A 19206-nucleotide genomic window follows, 5' to 3' on the forward strand; every position below is an offset into this window, starting at 1 on the left:
CGGAGACGACGGCGCTGAGCTGAATCTTAATGCCTGCGGTGACGGAGCGCGTGGCGAGGAGGGAGAGAGAGAGAGAGGCAATCTCATGGTGACTACTCGGGCGTACGGGGAGGGGGGGAAGAGAGAGATCGATAGGGGGGGGCAGGGGGAGCGTGAGATAGACGGGCGGGGGGGGGGGGCAAAGGGGCGAGGAGACGAGGAGAGCATCGGGAGAGGGGGGAGTGGGAGAGAGACAGGGGAGAGAGACAGGGGAGAGAGACAGGGGAGAGAGACAGGCAGCAGGGAGATAAAGCGAGAGACGGTGGGGGGACAGTGGGCGAGAGATGGGGAGGCAGAGGGGGGGGGGGCAGAGAGAGGGGGATGGGATGCGGAGAGAGATGGGGAGGCAGAGAGAGGGGGGGGCAGAGGGAGGGGGGCAGAGAGAGGGGGGGATGGGATGCGGAGAGAGATGGGGAGGCAGAGAGAGGGGGGGCAGAGGGAGGGGGGCAGAGAGGGGGGGATGGGATGCGGAGAGAGATGGGAAGGCAATGAGAGAGGGTGGAACGGATGGAGATTGGCGCTTACTGTCATTTACATGTACAGTGCAATTGATGTACTGCATCACAGCAGAGCACTCTGAACACAGGCGACTCCAGATCAACCACAGCAGCGCATATCACCACCATTATCGTGCTCTATCAACTGCTGAATGAATGCCTCCCCAAGCCGTCACCATGTCTCATGGTCCCACGACGCAGCAATGCAGGGAGCTGCTGGCCAGGAGCTGATTTCAACAATTAAAAGTTAAATGAGCTAAATGTTATTTTACCAGGTAAATGCCACTGAGCGATATACAGTAGCTCATTTTCAGAAGTGACCTGGCCACAAATGATAGAGGCATGCACTGCCATTGCAATCACATCTCAAGAGAGGGCAACTTTCATTTCGCGACGTGTCCTGCCCAAGCCACTTTACTTTTAATAACAATCAACGCGAAGTCTCTAACTTGGAATATTTATGGAGTACATCCAATACAACGCGTAAGTGTGCGACATGTGTGAACCACTCTCTTGATGGATTGTGGGTAATATAGTACAGCACATGTTCTTTGGTTCTTTCGGTAAAGTCACGTAGAAAAGAAAAACCTCACTAATGTAGACTGTAGCCTGGTTCTTAATCGGAGTGAGCATACTGGCAGTCTATAATGTAGATTGATTCTTGGTTCTTTCGGTAATAAAAAACAAAACCCACGACGTTTCGATCACAACACCAGCGATCGTCTTCAGGAGGCCGGAGGGGTAAGGTCACCGAAGGCCGCCGTCTTCAGGAGGGGGAAGGTCACCGAAGGCCGCCGTCTTCAGGAGGGGGAAGGTCACCGAAGGCCGCCGTCTTCAGGAGGGGTAAGGTCACCGAAGGCCGCCGTCTTCAGGAGGGGGAAGGTCACCGAAGGCCGCCGTCTTCAGGAGGGGTAAGGTCACCGAAGGCCGCCGTCTTCAGGAGGGGGAAGGTCACCGAAGGCCGCCGTCTTCAGGAGGGGGAAGGTCACCGAAGGCCGCCGTCTTCAGGAGGGGTAAGGTCACCGAAGGCCGCCGTCTTCAGGAGGGGGAAGGTCACCGAAGGCCGCCGTCTTCAGGAGGGGTAAGGTCACCGAAGGCCGCCGTCTTCAGGAGGGGGAAGGTCACCGAAGGCCGCCGTCTTCAGGAGGGGGAAGGTCACCGAAGGCCGCCGTCTTCAGGAGGGGTAAGGTCACCGAAGGCCGCCGTCTTCAGGAGGGGGAAGGTCACCGAAGGCCGCCGTCTTCAGGAGGGGGAAAGTCACCGAAGGCCGCCGTCTTCAGGAGCGGGAAGGTCACCGAAGGCCGCCGTCTTCAGGAGGGGGAAGGTCACCGAAGGCCGCCGTCTTCAGGAGGGGGAAGGTCACCGAAGGCCGCCGTCTTCAGGAGGGGGAAGGTCACCGAAGGCCGCCGTCTTCAGGAGGGGGAAGGTCACCGAAGGCCGCCGTCTTCAGGAGGGGGAAGGTCACCAAAGGCCGCCGTCTTCAGGAGGGGGAAGGTCACCGAAGGCCGCCGTCTTCAGGAGGGGGAAGGTCACCGAAGGCCGCCGTCTTCAGGAGGGGGAAGGTCACCGAAGGCCGCCGTCTTCAGGAGGGGGAAGGTCACCGAAGGCCGCCGTCTTCAGGAGGGGGAAGGTCACCGAAGGCCGCCGTCTTCAGGAGGGGTAAGGTCACCGAAGGCCGCCGTCTTCAGGAGGGGGAAGGTCACCGAAGGCCGCCGTCTTCAGGAGGGGTAAGGTCACCGAAGGCCGCCGTCTTCAGGAGGGGGAAGGTCACCGAAGGCCGCCGTCTTCAGGAGGGGGAAGGTCACCGAAGGCCGCCGTCTTCAGGAGGGGGAAGGTCACCGAAGGCCGCCGTCTTCAGGAGGGGTAAGGTCACCGAAGGCCGCCGTCTTCAGGAGGGGGAAGGTCACCGAAGGCCGCCGTCTTCAGGAGGGGTAAGGTCACCGAAGGCCGCCGTCTTCAGGAGGGGGAAGGTCACCGAAGGCCGCCGTCTTCAGGAGGGGGAAGGTCACCGAAGGCCGCCGTCTTCAGGAGGGGTAAGGTCACCGAAGGCCGCCGTCTTCAGGAGGGGGAAGGTCACCGAAGGCCGCCGTCTTCAGGAGGGGTAAGGTCACCGAAGGCCGCCGTCTTCAGGAGGGGGAAGGTCACCGAAGGCCGCCGTCTTCAGGAGGGGGAAGGTCACCGAAGGCCGCCGTCTTCAGGAGGGGTAAGGTCACCGAAGGCCGCCGTCTTCAGGAGGGGGAAGGTCACCGAAGGCCGCCGTCTTCAGGAGGGGGAAAGTCACCGAAGGCCGCCGTCTTCAGGAGCGGGAAGGTCACCGAAGGCCGCCGTCTTCAGGAGGGGGAAGGTCACCGAAGGCCGCCGTCTTCAGGAGGGGGAAGGTCACCGAAGGCCGCCGTCTTCAGGAGGGGGAAGGTCACCGAAGGCCGCCGTCTTCAGGAGGGGGAAGGTCACCGAAGGCCGCCGTCTTCAGGAGGGGGAAGGTCACCAAAGGCCGCCGTCTTCAGGAGGGGGAAGGTCACCGAAGGCCGCCGTCTTCAGGAGGGGGAAGGTCACCGAAGGCCGCCGTCTTCAGGAGGGGGAAGGTCACCGAAGGCCGCCGTCTTCAGGAGGGGGACGGTCACCGAAGGCCGCCGCTTTTAAAGGTTTCAAAAGTGGGCGTGGCACAAGCGCCCCGGCGGCTCAACGAAGTGAACAATCAATTCAGTTCGGTCATACATTGAAATTAGACCAAAGTGTATTTCACTACCGAAATGCATTTTGCAAACACGTAGGTTAGCCGATGAGCCAAGCAGACCAACGTCCGATTCAATTTGTTTACACGAACTGCTTTTGACTTCTATGAGTCTCATAAATCAATTGGGAAAAGAAAGAGAATGTGTGGATTGGGCATGTGTTGGAGGGAACGCGCCAAAGGGAGTGGATCGAGGGGGATTCTTTAGGTGAAGACCCAGAGAGGAAGGGAGTAAAAGAACGGCGACGCCCGGCCATGCTCAACAGGGATGGGCGTCAGGACGGGTGAAGGGCACCGGAAGACAGAGCAATGCAGAGGACAAAATCGTGCCTCGGCGGCTAGGAGATGTTAACTACCTCGCCTGGTATACAGGAGGTCGTGGGTTCGATCCCGACCCTGACGCCTGCTGCTGCTGTATATTTGGAGTTTGCGTGTCTCTCTCTCATCATCATCATCACGGTGGCTGGGAGATGTTAACTACCTCGCCTGGTATACAGGAGGTCGTTAGTTCGATCCCGACCCTGACGCCTGCTGCTGCTGTATATTTGGAGTTTGCGTGTCTCTCTCTCATCATCATCATCACGGTGGCTGGGAGATGTTAACTACCTCGCCTGGTATACAGGAGGTCGTGGGTTCGATCCCGACCCTGACGCCTGCTGCTGCTGTATATTTGGAGTTTGCGTGTCTCTCTCTCATCATCATCATCACGGTGGCTGGGAGATGTTAACTACCTCGCTCGGTATACAGGAGGTCGTGGGTTCGATCCCGACCCTGACGCCTGCTGCTGCTGTATATTTGGAGTTTGCGTGTCTCTCTCCCCGTGGTCGTGTGGATTTTTCTGCGGGTCCTCCGGTTTTTCCCTCCACTTTTAAAATCAACGTGTATTTTAGAGTATTTGTCTACGATAAATTTGCACGCGATAAGCCACTTCATTGAGCTATCATTTGTGGCCAGGTCGTTTCTGAAAAAATACAGCTATATAGCTCAGTGGGCCTTACCTGTGAAAATAAAAAAAATACATAGTTTTAAGTTTATGTATGTTGAACTTCTTTCGCACCGTACGTAGCCAACCGTGCTAATCGGAGGTGCAATCATCAGCACAGTGTGGCCCATAAAAACGATCGGTGCTGGGGTTTGCCTGGTGTGGCAGACCAGAGAGCGCGTTCCACAAGAACGAGTGACTGTGTGTGAAGACTTCAGGGGGTGAGGGACCTCAGGGGGATTGCAGATATCTGGGAAATTCAGGGCCACATGAGAATTTCAGATATCTTTGGCGGGAGGTGCACGGACACACAAATGATGACAACCCGACATGCGCATTGGTGAACCAACGAAGTGCTATCCAGACTCAAATCTCCAAAAAGCACGGTTGGCTACGTATGGTGCGAAAGAAGTTCAACATAAATACAAAGGTGCTCAGCTTTTATGTTTAGCCTGTGATCAAATTGCCGAGCATGTGCCAAATCTCACCCCAAGCATCACACCTGAAATATTTAAAACGTTTACTCATTAACAGTTTTTTTTTACATACGTTAATCACCATCATCGCAATCATTGCTGTTTGAGTGATGAACGAATACGGGTTGAAACGGCGATATTCAGAGCGAATTCGTAATCTGTGCGAGTACCTCGGGGAGAGAGGGAGAGAGACCGAGGGAGCGAGGGAGGGGAGAAAGTGGGCCAAGGAGAGAGATTGATGATGGTGCACAAGATGAATTGATACAGACCCCTGAGTGTGCGTGTCTGTACGTTCGCAGTGGTCTCCGTGGTTTTTAATGTCTCTGTTTTATCGTTTGAAATGCAGTAAACGGATTTCCCCTACAACATTAAAAAGTCGTTTGGTCGAATAATATTTCAACAAGAATCAAAGTCAAAATGCCTCCAAACGCCATCATCTGCCTTGATCAATCCACTGATGGATGAAGCGCCCCACCCCGTCGCCATCCCTTACAATCCCGCGGTGCAACAATCCACCCAGCAGCAGCAGCAGCAGCCTGCACAAGAGCTGACGACGACGACGACATGCAGCGAAAAGCGCCCCCAGCATGGGAGACCTTCTACTGCAGAATAAGCACCACTGGGTCGAACGTACTCTGACGAACGCTTGTGCGTTTCCTTCACGACCCGTTAAATACCTCCTTCGTTGTGCGATATCTCTTAAGGGTTGTGCACGCGTTCTCTGCAGTATTGATGGTTTGTGTTGCTGATGCTGCTGTGCTCACGCACCACGGGTCTCCCTTGTGACATAGCCGGGCAAAATGGCTCAACGAGATCATCCGTGTCACAAATCAAACTCACTGGGATGATGGAAATGGTGCGCTCAGTTTCTATCAACCCATATGTGTATTCCATAAATAGTCCATATGAACTCAGCCGAAAATTCCCTTAAATGTACAGGGTTATCCGTGAGGTCTTGTGACCCACAATAAATTTACCCCGAACATTTTTTTCTTTGCATATTCATCTCTGTTTCAAATCACCTTTACTTCGACATATATTACATGTATTATAATTGTTATATCTACGTGGCTTTACCCAAAGACCCATAGAATATATATATCACATTCTTGATTTGAATATATTACGTATTAGAGGATAAAATGGGGGTCACAAGGCATCTGGACCACCCTGTACAACTAATGTGTAATAGCGCATGGCCAAGCCATGCAGAATTCACTCAGCCTCATTGGAGCTCACAAGCTCAGCAGATTTGAGCCTGGATGGTGCGTGTTGTTGGATGCCGCAGGGTCGACGGTGTCGGCAGTAGAGGTCAGTGCAGCGACATTCAGCGCAATGTGCTGGCGACGTTCAGCTGCTCGTCAGTGGAAGCGCGCTGTGTGAAGCGCGCTGTGTGAAGCGCGCTGTGTGAAGCGCGCTGTGTGACGCGCTCTGTGTGAAGCGCTCTGTGTGAAGCGCGCTGTGTGAAGCGCGCTGTGTGACGCGCTCTGTGTGAAGCGCTCTGTGTGAAGCGCGCTGTGTGAAGCGCGCTGTGTGACGCGCTCTGTGTGAAGCGCTCTGTGTGAAGCGCGCTGTGTGAAGCGCGCTGTGTGACGCGCTCTGTGTGAAGCGCTCTGTGTGAAGCGCGCTGTGTGAAGCGCTCTGTGTGAAGCGCGCTGTGTGAAGCGCGCTGTGTGAAGCGCTCTGTGTGAAGCGCGCTGTGTGAAGCGCGCTGTGTGAAGCGCTCTGTGTGAAGCGCGCTGTGTGAAGCGCGCTGTGTGACGCGCGCTGTGTGAAGCGCGCTGTGTGAAGCGCGCTGTGTGAAGCGCTCTGTGTGAAGCGCTCTGTGTGAAGCGCGCTGTGTGAAGCGCTCTGTGTGAAGCGCGCTGTGTGAAGCGCGCTGTGTGACGCGCGCTGTGTGAAGCGCGCTGTGTGACGCGCGCTGTGTGAAGCGCGCTGTGTGACGCACGCTGTGTGAAGCGCGCTGTGTGACGCGCGCTGTGTGAAGCGCGCTGTGTGAAGCGCGCTGTGTGAAGCGCGCTGTGTGACGCGCGCTGTGTGAAGCACGCTGTGTGAAGCGCGCTGTGTGAAGCGCGCTGTGTGAAGCGCTCTGTGTGAAGCGCGCTGTGTGAAGCGCTGTGTGAAGCGCGCTGTGTGACGCGCGCTGTGTGACGCGCGCTGTGTGAAGCGCGCTGTGTGACGCGCGCTGTGTGAAGCGCGCTGTGTGAAGCGCGCTGTGTGAAGCGCGCTGTGTGAAGCGCTCTGTGTGAAGCGCGCTGTGTGAAGCGCGCTGTGTGAAGCGTGCTCGCCCGTAGACGCACACGCTGTAGTAAGGGGGGTGCAATTGCGTTACCGAAGCAAATGAAGGAAAACGTCATCTATTTTAGCCCTGAATTTAGAAAATACGTATAAATATGACTTCATAATACTGTTACTAACATAACTTACTTAACAAGGAATATAAAAACAAATAACAATGAAGATGAAAGTGATGACTGCTGAATAAGGAACGACTTCAGCGCTTCTTGAATGTCTCCGTGGCCTGCGTCGACTCAGGTCTGCGGTGGCTCAGCCCGTGACGCCATCAGAACTCAGTCGCCTCACCTGCCACAGATATTTGTTTTACTTTGAATTTTGATCACTGGACAAACATTTTTATTTTGAAACTTTTAGTTTACCTTTTTTTTCTCTCGAGCGCGTAACTGTGAAGCGCATGGCGTGTGAAGTTCGTCCCTAAAAGGTGATCCGCGTAACCGCGAGGAACGCCTCTGTACTCTGTGCTGTATTTCTCTGTCGCCACGTATTTGCTACCTTTTACTTTCACCGACCCAGCGTGAAGTGGTGGTTAAATAACTCCCGTGACCCGCACGCCATGGGGCTGACTTCGTTCAGCAGTGGATTGACAACGGACCTGTCTGTAGACACTCCTCTTCACGTCCTTATCAACGGGTGATTGCATTTTGTGAAAGCGACGGCTGCCAATCTTACAAGGGGAGATTGTTAAAATGTGTAAAACGTCTATTTAGACACGCTTCCAGAAATCATGCCAACGCTGGCCCAACGTACCATGTTTACTAGGCACAGGCTTTGAAATGAAATGTTTTATCTGTGATGCATTCCTCTGTGAATGGAGTATTTATAAACGGATCACAACGTATAATACACCCCATGTTTCTAGCTCTTGAGCCATGGGTTGAAATTCTACATTTCTATGGCGGGGACGAGTTTACCAAGAAAATAACCACTGTTGACCTCCCCACACTGAGCATGTTTACTGAGACACGTGACGCGTCTCAGTAAACATGCCAACGTCGGCCAACAACGTTCCATGTTTACCGAGTAGAGGCTTTAAAACGAAATGTGATTTTGCAATCTACCCAATGTATTTATCTGGTAGGCGGCGCGTCAATTGGCCCTGACCGTCCGTCTGTCCCTCCTTCTGGACGCCACGTCTTGCTCGCCAACCAGACAGCAACACTTGCTTCTAATGTAGTTTATAATATCACTACATATAGATTATTCTGCCGCTGTAAATGTCCACGTAGGCCACTTTGTTGAGCTATTTGTGGCCAGGTCGTTTCTGAAAAATAACGTAATTCCTCAGTGGGCTTTACCTTGTTAAATAAAACAGTTTAATCTTGATTTGAAGCGTTCGTGACTGCAGGAATCCACGCTCTTTGGTTGTTTCGGTAAAGTCACGTGGGTAGAAAATAAAATAAATCACGTTTTGATCGCAACACAAGCGTCCATCATCAGGTGGGACAACCACAGCAAGTAGACACTGCTGAAGTAGGCGAGAGAGCTGCCGTGGCACGAGGTTATATAGTAGTGTGTAGTGTAGTGTATAGTGTAGTGTATATAGTAGTGTATAAGGTATTCCAACGGTTTTAAGGTAATTTTGGGGTGCTGATTCCAAATCCGGCATCAGTTTTTGTCATCAGGTTTTTGAGATATCAAATATTGCATTTTCAATTAAAACTGCAGAAGAAAAATATTTAATAAATGTGGATATCTACATAAAATTATATTATAAACACACTATCCTAAAAATACAGCACCATATTTTAACACTAAAGCAGTCACTGACTCGCAACAACTTGCAATCATAAGTGACAGTTAATACTGGTAGGAACGAAGTGGACCAGACCACCAATAGATTAATGTGTCCGTCCGTCCGCGTTTGTCCGTCCGTCCGCGTCCGTCCGTCCGTCCGCGTCCGTCCGTCCGTCCGCGTCCGTCCGTCCGTGTATCAACATCGCCCCCTACTGCAAACACTTGGCATGACCCTGTCCGACAAGATGGCCGCCCGCGCCCCCTGCGATCTGTGAATTAAACAAGATGGCCGTCGCTTCCGGCGCATCACGGCAAAACTTTAAACTTCGCTTCAAAATTACTTTACTGAAACGCAGCACGTTTATTTAAAAAAAAATACTTTACTGAAACGCAGCACGTTTTTTTAACACAGAGACAAGAAACATTTATTAACACAGAGACGAGATACATTTAATCGCCTTCTTAGTGCACGAAAAGCACGGCGCGAGGCCTAGTGCGGCAGCCTTCGCGAGGCCTAGTGCGGCAGGCTTATTAACACAGAGATGAAACGCAGCACGTTTATTTAAAAAAAATTACTTTACTGAAACGCAGCACGTTTTTTTAACACAGAGACAAGAAACATTTATTAACACAGAGACGAGATACATTTAATCGCCTTATTTGTGCACGAAAAGCACGGCGCGAGGCCTAGTGCGGCAGGCTTATTAACACAGAGATGAAACGCAGCACGTTTATTTAAAAAAAAATTACTTTACTGAAACGCAGCACGTTTTTTTAACAGAGACAAGAAACATTTATTAACACAGAGACGAGATACATTTAATCGCCTTATTTGTGCACGAAAAGCACGGCGCGAGGCCTAGTGCGGCAGGCTTCGCGAGGCCTAGTGCGGCAGTCTTATTAACACAGAGATGAAACGCAGCACGTTTATTTAAAAAAAAAATACTTTACTGAAACGCAGCACGTTTTTTTAACACAGAGACAAGAAACATTCATTAACACAGAGACGAGATACATTTAATCGCCTTATTTGTGCACGAAAAGCACGGCGCGAGGCCTAGTGCGGCAGGCTTCGCGAGGCCTAGTGCGGGAGGCTTATTAACACAGAGATGAAACGCAGCACGTTTATTGTTGTTGTTGTGCATATTGGCAGTGGTGCCTGACTCGGCTGAATCTGCAGCCCGGCAGCGGCAGAGCAGAGGCAGCGAGAGGCCTCGTCGCTGCTGCTATTCACTCGCTTATAGTTCTACCGTGTTCACTACATCTCTGTCGTGTTCACTACATCTGCTGTGTTCACTACATCTCTGCCGTGTTCACTATCATCTCTACATCTCTGTCGTGTTCACTATCATCTCTACATCTCTGTCGTGTTCACTACATCTCTGTCGTGTTCACTATCATCTCTACATCTCTGTCGTGTTCACTATATCTCTGTCGTGTTCACTATCATCTCTACATCTCTGTCGTGTTCACTACATCTCTGCCGTGTTCACCACATCTCTGCCGTGTTCACCACATCTCTGCCGTGTTCACCACATCTCTGCCGTGTTCACTACATCTCTGCCGTGTTCACTACATCTGCTGTGTTCACTACATCTCTGCCGTGTTCACTATCATCTCTACATCTCTGTCGTGTTCACTATATCTCTGTCGTGTTCACTATATCTCTGTCGTGTTCACTATCATCTCTGTCGTGTTCACTACATCTCTGCCGTGTTCACCACATCTCTGCCGTGTGCTGCAATCTTTGATTATTTAGCTGCTGGCTGCATGTTTGGTGGCGATGCTACCGTTATAGCAGCACCAACTGCGGTTGGTTCTGGGTCCACGCTTTTCACTGCGAGTTTGTAAAGGGTTCCAGCAGCAAATGCGGTCTCTGTTTCAGCAAGCATATTTTCAACGTGGGCGTCCAGACCCCCATTGGGGTCTTCAAAGTCGTGGTTGTTTTCGGTATCCATGTCGTGCGCGCGAATAAAAACTCGAAGTGCCAAACAAACACTGCTCAATGTAGTACTGTTATATGAATATGCCAAACGCCCGTTTATTCAACTCTATGTAGACGACATAAAATGCACCAAGGTGCCGTTTATTCCCTCTATTTTATTTCACATTTATACTAGTAAATGCATTCGAGTTTCCCCATCTAAGGTCAATTAATCTCAGATGTGATCGTTTGGAAATGAAAGACTATGAGTCTTTAAATCTCACAGCGTTTCTTGTCAAAACAAACACTTTTAATTAACGTTACACTAGAATACAGTAATTTTTTCTTTAACTCCTCTATACCCGGTCGATATCCCTGTACCGGTACTAAGTATTATTCCTACCAGCCCACCCCGCAGGGTCCTGTTTTCGGATAAAATCAATTAAAATGGGGTATGCCGATAGCATAATAATGAGATGTGATAGAGCAAATCTGAGATCAGATTTGGAATCAGCACCCTGAAATGAGTCTAAAACAGCTGCAAAAGTCCAGGCCAGAAATTTTGTTGTTGTTGTTGTTGACCAGTGTTATTTTATTTAATACCTACGTGACTTTACCGAAAGAACCAAAAAGTATAAAAAAAAAGTTTAGTTTACAATGTATAGTTTTTGAAAGTGATGTTTACCTTTCCTATACTTTGCACTCATATCGTTTTTTTAAATATTATTGTTGTAACGTTCTGATCCCGTGCCCCTTACTGGACCATCTGTGAAAAAGAGCCTCATAGCTCATCGTATTCCTCCTGCAGGGAAGTAAACATCGCGGTTGTGTCGTGTTGGCTGCGGCTGCGTTAGGCCGCCATGTCACCACCGTGGCTGCTGCTGCTGCTACTGTGCGGCCTAGCCCCCGGCATCGAGCCTGCCTCTACTGGATCGCCCGCAGGAGCAGGTGGCTGCATGGCGGGCTCCAAGAGCAAGCCGAGGCCCGGGCCTGAGCCGGGCCTGCAGGCCTGTAGCCAGTACAACCAGAGTGAGTGTCGCCTTCAACGCCCGTCGTTGTTGTCGGCCTGTAAAAATCTTCCCATTGCTGGGCAAATGACCCTCAAATTCCTTAATTTCCTTCAAGGGATTTAGTTGCGTCTCTCCGGGCGCGATGTCCGTCTCTTTCTCTTCTCTCGGTCTCCCACGCGGCTGTTAATTCTGTCTCTGGCCAGTTCTCGGGACGCGACCTGCCCACCCATGTCCACTTGATTTCCCGTCGCTTTCACGACAGCATCGTCGGTGATTCGTGCGACTTTTTTGTTGCTGAAGCAACCACATTGCCAGCTCAACGAGGCCACGGGGTGGCGATGTAGCCACGCCCACAACCCCGCCCACTCCACTCTGGCCCCGCCCACTCCACTCTGGCCCCGCCCTGTGCCCAGGTTGCCCCGCCCACTCTACTCAGGATTGTCCCTAATGATGAGTCCGATCCGAGTATGAAGACTGATTTTTTTTAAAGTAAACCTGGACGAAATCCCGAATTTCACAAAAGCTTCGGGACACAAACTAATTTCCCATTCATCGTTCATCACACCACCTCACCTCCACTCACAATGCTTGTCCTCCCATCACCTTGCATCAACATCGCATTCTCTCATCTCCCGTTATCGGTTCTCACTTTACAACGTTTCCCATCATCCCATCAACCCCCTTCTCTTTCTATCACCCCTCTTATTTATCTCCCCTAATCTCCTTTCCATTATTGTCCCATCACTTTCCTTCCTTTCACCCAACTTCTATCATCTCCCTCCACTTACCTGCCTCCACTTACCTGCCTCCACTTACATGCCTTCTCTTCACCACTGCCTTCCATTCTCCTTCCATCACCGCCAATCTCCACCCTTCATCTCTCCCCCTACCCCGCCACCCTTCCCATCACCACTATCTCTGCCATCCCTTCACCACTCATCATCTTCCATCACCTACTATCCCCTCCCCACCTGCTCTCTTCACATCTCTCTTCCACCGCCCATTACACATACCGCCCCTGCCCCCCCCCACGCTCCGTACTTTACCTCTCGCCACCTGCGCTCACCGCAGACGCGTGCTGCACGCCGGAGTCGGTGCGGCAGCTCTCCCGGTCCCCCGTGGTGCGCGTGGAAGAGCTGCTGTGGGACCGCTGCGGGAACCTCACCCCCAGGTGCCTCGCCGCCGCTCGCCTGACCGGCCGTACACCTACGATTAGCGCGTTTGGCTACGTGCGGTGCGAAGGAGGTTCAACCCGCGCCGTATGCACCGCACCACCGTGGCTCCACGGGGCCTGAGAGGGCGGCCGACTTCGTTTCATGGGGCCCGCGACTTCGTCTCAAAAGACCCACGACAGAAATTCACGCGACCTGCGAAAAATGTCGTACAAAGTGCATTTCGCAAAAACTCAAGTCGCACGATCCACGACTTCGTTTTGCATGACGTTGTTTTGTAGGGCCCGCTACTTCGTTTCATGCACTCTGCAGGCCGGATACGGTCCACAAGTCGATTTAATGTGGACCTCAGGCACATGAGGCCACAGCTTTGAAACGGAACACAAACTTCCTCAACCCCATCGGCACCAGTTTCAGCACATCCATATTTTGTGAGGAATTAAAGGAAGCGCGAAATCCAATCTGTTTTTACTGCCACTTTAGACTTTGTTGAGATTTCACGAATTCCGTGACCACCATCACACGACCTCCGCAACCTTTATAAATGACACGTTGTCTGCGGTACGATGATTGCGATGAATACGATGAATGTGACAGTGATGATCGTTGTTGAGTCTGCTTCTGCTGCTGCTGCTGCTTCTGCTGCTGCTGCTGCTGATCCGTGTAACCGTGGTGGCATCTCGGCCCTGCGCAGCTGCGAGTCGTTCCTCAAGCGGCTCGAGTGCTACTCCCGCTGCTCACCACTCGCGTCGCGCTGGGCTCACCGCGCTCACCCCAGCCTCCTCCACCACGTGCCCGTGTGCTCACACTTCTGCGACTCCTGGTAAGCGGGGGAGGGGGGTGCTGCAGTGGCTAGGAGATGTTATCTCCCTCGCCTGGTATGCAGGAGGTCATGGGTTCAATCCCGAATCTGACGGCTGTTTATTTGGAGTTTGCATGTTTTCCCCGTGGTCACATGAATTTTTCTCCGGGTCCTACGGGTTTTCCCACCACATTTAGAAACGTGTTTTGAGAGTATTTGGCTGCTAATACATTTCCACGTGATGAGCCACTTTGTTGAGCGATCATTTGTGGCCAGGTGGCTTATGAATAATAGATATACAGTTGCGTGGGCCTTAACTGGTAAAATAAAAACAGCTATAAAACTGTTTGTGTGCGTGTCTGCAGGTTCGATGCTTGCCGCGAGGATTTCACGTGCGTGCGCAACTGGATCTATGACTGGGACTGGAGCGTCGAAGGGAACTTCTGTCCCGGAGCCTGCGTGCCTTTTTCTCAGGTAGATTTCATCTCCGTGGTATCCCACCTTTAGGGCGCCAATGTGGTGCCTCGCAGCAACAAGGCACCTGAGTTTGATTGGAAACTCAGGCCCCTTTCTGCGTGTGTGTGTGGAGTTTGTATGTTCTCCTTCTGCTCTACATGAGTTTCCTCTCGGTTCTCTGGTTCCCTCCTATAGCGAATAAAAACCCCAAACAATGAAATCGGTACTGGCCAAACATCCGAATTCTGAAAAATTACCTGAAAATTACTCAATTGGGATTACACACAGCAGCAGCAATATTGCCCCGACTGTGAAAGCTTGGCAGGTCCCTCCTGCAAAATGATCTTGAGACTCAGTTAGGCTTTGCTGAGTAAACAACAATATTTTAAAAATGTGATCTTTAACAATATTGTCAAGCATTTACCATTAAATAATACTTTAGGAAAAAAACCTTGAAGCTTAAGGCTGTGTGGCCCGCACGGGCAGACTGACAGGAGTTGGGAACTATGTTGAGACAAATAAATTGCAGTTTTTTCATCTCTTCTCCAATACTATTCCGACTGCGCTATCCGTGTCATGAGACGTCACCCTGTGTTAAAGAACGGTCTGTGTTGGGGCCATGGGTTCATCTCCTATTTTTCTATCCCCTGCTTTTCATAACCGGTTTAGTTTATATTCACGGTGCGTACGTGCATCATCATTCTATGTATCGGGCTCGCGCATTGCCTCGATAACAAAGTTAAATAAACGGCCCGCGGAAGCGGATATCGAACAAATACTGTTAAGATGACTCAGCACCAGTGACCTCTGGTTTCCACTCGGTGAGAGTCGTTAATGTTCGTCGCGTGACGGTCAAATCAATGTTTACATTTTCAGAGCTGGAATTTTGCCAAATTTAAGCGCAGAACCAAATTCAACGCGATGGGCTATCAACTCACTACGCTTGAGAAGCCGGTTTAATCATAGGCGGCTGAAACCTGAAATCAAACCCAGGATCTCAGCGGTGCTGGCTTAGCGTTCAGACCTCTGAGCCATCCACCTGGCGTCCTCTATTCGGTTCGAGATGGAGCAACAAAATCCGCTGAGTGCGGATTGCTGCCTCGCAGAACTGTGACAGCTTGAGGAAAGCCGTCATCGTCCAGTCGTTGATAGATCACGGCTGATGATACCGATGACGATGGCACCGACCGCCGTGTTTGCGCGTTCTGTTTGTTTGTGCATGCGCGCAGATGTTCCGGGACGGCCGCGACTTGTGTGAGGGTTTCTGGGGCCTCGCCCTCCTCCCCGTGGCCCACGGAGTGGAGCCGTGCATCTCTCCGGGCGACCGAGAGGGCGACATCACCGCCACCGCCGCTATCGGGACGTCGACGGTCGTGGAAATCGCAGCCCCTCCGACGAGGGGCAACGTTGCGACCCGCGACGTCGCACGCCGCGCCAAGCGCGCACTCTTCCAGGAAGAGGTGGAAGGCAGCGGCAGTGGCTTCTGAGAGAGCCGAACTCCCCAGGGGGGAAATCCGGAAACTCTCCGATGAGATTTTTTTGTTGTTTCCGGGCGACACCGTGAATTGTTCAGCATGATGTCCGACGGTTCGCCCTGCGTGCTGGGAGCTTTTTGAGGAATTGAACTGAGTAGCTCACTTTTGCTTGAGATTATATAACGTTGTTGGCTGTCGCTGGTATTGCCAGTACTGGATGATGATTGGGCTAGAAATGGCAAAGCCTGCAGCAGCCGGCAATGCTAAACAATCGAGAGAGGGAAAATGAGCCGCTCAGTGTAGTTCTTGAAAAAGGTCCCAGCACACGGTACTAAACGTCAGTCGTGCCGCACACGCGGCACAACCCGAAAAACACATCGGAGAGCTGAACAGCACCACCGTGAAAACCTAGACGGTTGTGGAAAATCTGTGGGCAGATGCACACAAATCCTTAAGTAAAGTTTTCCCTAGGTTCTCACTGATTTGAATTGCCAACTAATAGTTCAATATTACTTAAGATATTTAATTCAACTGACCACTGGAAACACGTGTGCAGAACTGGGGAACCTTTTACGAATAGGGCTTTTAGATTAACCCTTGGTGGGCAATCACATTAACACCTTCGCGTTTTCTGATAACACTGCAAAGAAGTAAATGAGGCTCAGCTCACCTTTGACTCGCACGGATGCAATGCCATGCCTGCTGCCCTCTCGCCAACACGTTGACCTTCACATCTCCCTCTCGTAGCCGATTAGTAACGCATCGCATGATCGTGAGAGATGATGATGGTGACCCGATTAATGTGAGCGGAGCGTTTAGCGCGCTGCGCTACAAGCCCAGCGACCCCAGTTTGATTTACGCTCACGGCCACAGACGATTATCTGAACCGGTTCTGGGCCTCCCCTAGGTCGACTCAGCCTGAGGACTTGGTACGGTGTCTAAACATCGCTACTAGGAAGACAAGCGGCCAGGCGTGGTGCTGGCCACCCACTCCCTCGCGTATCGTGCCGGCCTTCATAGGTGCTACTCGCTAACAGCACTTGTCCCAACAGTCTGTTAAGGCTACACGGGGGATCTTTGTGGCTGAGATGCTTGAAGTGATGGATTTTGTTTTGCAGGTTTTATCGAAGGGGGTGAGGCCTCACGTGACCCTGGGCTGAATGAAATGGCGTTGTGGGCCATATGAAATGTGGTTATGGGCCGTGTCTAGCCAATGGGCCATGTTTCTCTCCCTGCACTCAAAGCCGTAGATCATCAAACTGGGTCTCCCAGGAGGCAGTTTCCAGAAACGGATCCTAAAACACAATCTCAAGTACCTCTTTTTCAGAGTCTCGATCTGCTCTGAATAAGGGCCATTACCCAAAACGTCACCTATTATATACTTTTTTTTAAGGCAGTGTTATTCGTTACAATTGCCAAATCTCTGTGGTTTGTCAGTAAGGGGGGGGGGTACACGGTCAGTACAATCTCAATTGAGAAACTGTAACGGTGATTTTTCACATTTGGCAAATTTGGAACATTACGCCAACTTCACGGGATATTGAGCGTCTGCTGTGAAGCAGACAGATTGTCAAGATGCTCACCCTGAATTCAAGTACTGCAATCCACCACTGAGTCACCGTAATCTCAAGACCCCAGTCCTGAGACGCAGTCTCTTGTAGACTGCTTCTCACGAGAAGTCTAAAACACAGTCTCGTTATCTCCTGGAATTGCGTCCTCCTGTGTCTCAACTCCCCAATCCTGAGACCCAGTGCTCATCGCATAAAGCCTCAAGGCGGATCTTTCAACCTGGATGCTGAAGTCCAGTCTCTTGGAGTCGAGTATGAAAGCCACTGATTCAGAAACAGTGACCTCCAGTTGCCATAATCTGATGATGTTTAATGGAAAGCTTTGTATCAGCTTAATATTCCTTATGCACATGAGCTTGCAATATACCAGCATTACAATAAAACAGGTATCGCTCAATTTACGACAGGGATGCGTTTTAAAAAAAAAACAAGCGGAAAATGAAATTTCGTAAATCAGAAATAGATTTTCCACAAATTGAATACGAACATTTTATTCCAACTCTATGCCTCACCTAAAAAATATACACCTATAACATTTTTCACAAGAGAAAATAATGATAAAGAACAGAAATTATGAAACGATTGAATAATTTTAATAAAAATAATGAACCTTTTGAGGCAACTCTGCTGCATGTTGGCATGACTGTAACGGTGGCGGCGTTGGTGCTGCACTGCATGGACACCGTGACGCTGTCGCGGAAGGATGAGGCCGCCTCCCCGCTGCTTCTTGCCCAATGATCTCGCGGTGCGTGCCGAAGTGAAATTTCATTAACGAGGAAATTCGATTTCAATCATCCAAAAGTGACCATAATTTGTCAATTGCATTCACGCGAAATTAGGTAAACCGAACGTTGATGAATCGAGGGATACCTGTGCGCTCCTATGGATACAGCAGAAAGCCAAGCGAGCTCATCCACGTGTGTGTTCACTCACAACGACGTTTCTTTGCCGTGCATAACTCTAACATACACCTCCGACGTTTATTTAGAACATCAATTATATCACAATTTAGGAACAAGACTGACACAATTGTGTCCGGTCCGCAAGGCTTTGCTAAAGACCACCGCGTCTTCAGATAATTGTGCTAGTGCTGCGTCTCTGCTGATGATAATTATTACTTTGAAAACATTTACGTCTGAAGCGTCATTGAGAAATGCAAGCGGCTCTTGGACAGGACACGTCGCGGCTAGGAGGGACGACGGACAACGGTCAGGAATAATAACGGAGCAGCAGCCGAGCAATGGAATGTGTCCAGGAGGACGCCACCGGGGAGATGGAGCGACGAAATCTGTTCACGTGCCATGGGATTGCTGCATCAGGTGGGATGGGGAGAGGCGGTGGTGGCGGTCTAGGCAGGCCTTCATCCAGCAGTGGAACCATCGTAGCTGACCATGACGACAATGATGATGATGGTGGTCATGATGATGATGGCATAAAGGAGCAGGGTCTGGATGAAATGATCCCTGGTGGAGTTGTGCGGTGCCATCTGCTAGGCCGCCGTTCTCCGACGCGATGGCATTTTCTTCAAACGGGGCGCAATGTTTCATCTCGTGATACGACACCGATGATGACGCAATTGGGATATAATAATGTATTTCAAAACTACTCGTACACAATTGACTATGCATAAATGGTCTTGACGATGTCTTTATATTAAATTGAATGCTTTAACAGATGCAGATTAATATATCACTCGAACCATCCTTTCGATTAAGGCTGCTTTACATTGCAATTAAAGACATGCCAATCTCTGACTGCGGGGTGTGTTGTGTAAGACTTATTTCTCGACTTGTGGCTCTGCCGAGCTATCTCTATGTTCACGTTTGTGGCGTGGTGCTCTCCCGATGCACGGCGACGCAGTCGCGCGGCGGAATTTTGACTTTTTTTTAAGTTGAAAACTCGATCCATCTCTCAAGGCTCCTCCTGCCTGCAGCGAAGGTCGCTGCCCTCACGGGGTTCACACGTCCCTGCGTGCGCTCGGATCCACAGACGCCAAAGACTCTTCAGTGTCGAGGCTGGGGGTCAGTGTTGAGGCTGTGGGT

General features: G+C 51.0%; 1 protein-coding gene across 1 annotated transcript; it reads left to right on the forward strand.

Annotated features, from left to right (window-relative positions):
* Nucleotides 1–11541: 11541 nt before the first annotated feature.
* LOC144733406 (riboflavin-binding protein-like) lies at nt 11542–18918 on the forward strand. The gene is made up of 5 exons (XM_078615317.1): nt 11542–11710; nt 12763–12862; nt 13558–13686; nt 14031–14139; nt 15351–18918. The coding sequence occupies exons 1-5, from the start codon at nt 11542–11544 to the stop codon at nt 15606–15608; spliced, it is 765 nt and encodes a 254-aa protein (XP_078471443.1). The 3' UTR covers nt 15609–18918.
* The last annotated feature ends 288 nt before the right edge of the window (nt 18919–19206 follow it).

Source organism: Lampetra planeri, chromosome 46 (assembly GCF_965212315.1).
Source record: "Lampetra planeri chromosome 46, kcLamPlan1.2.h2, whole genome shotgun sequence".
Classification (NCBI taxonomy): Eukaryota; Metazoa; Chordata; class Hyperoartia; order Petromyzontiformes; family Petromyzontidae; genus Lampetra; species Lampetra planeri.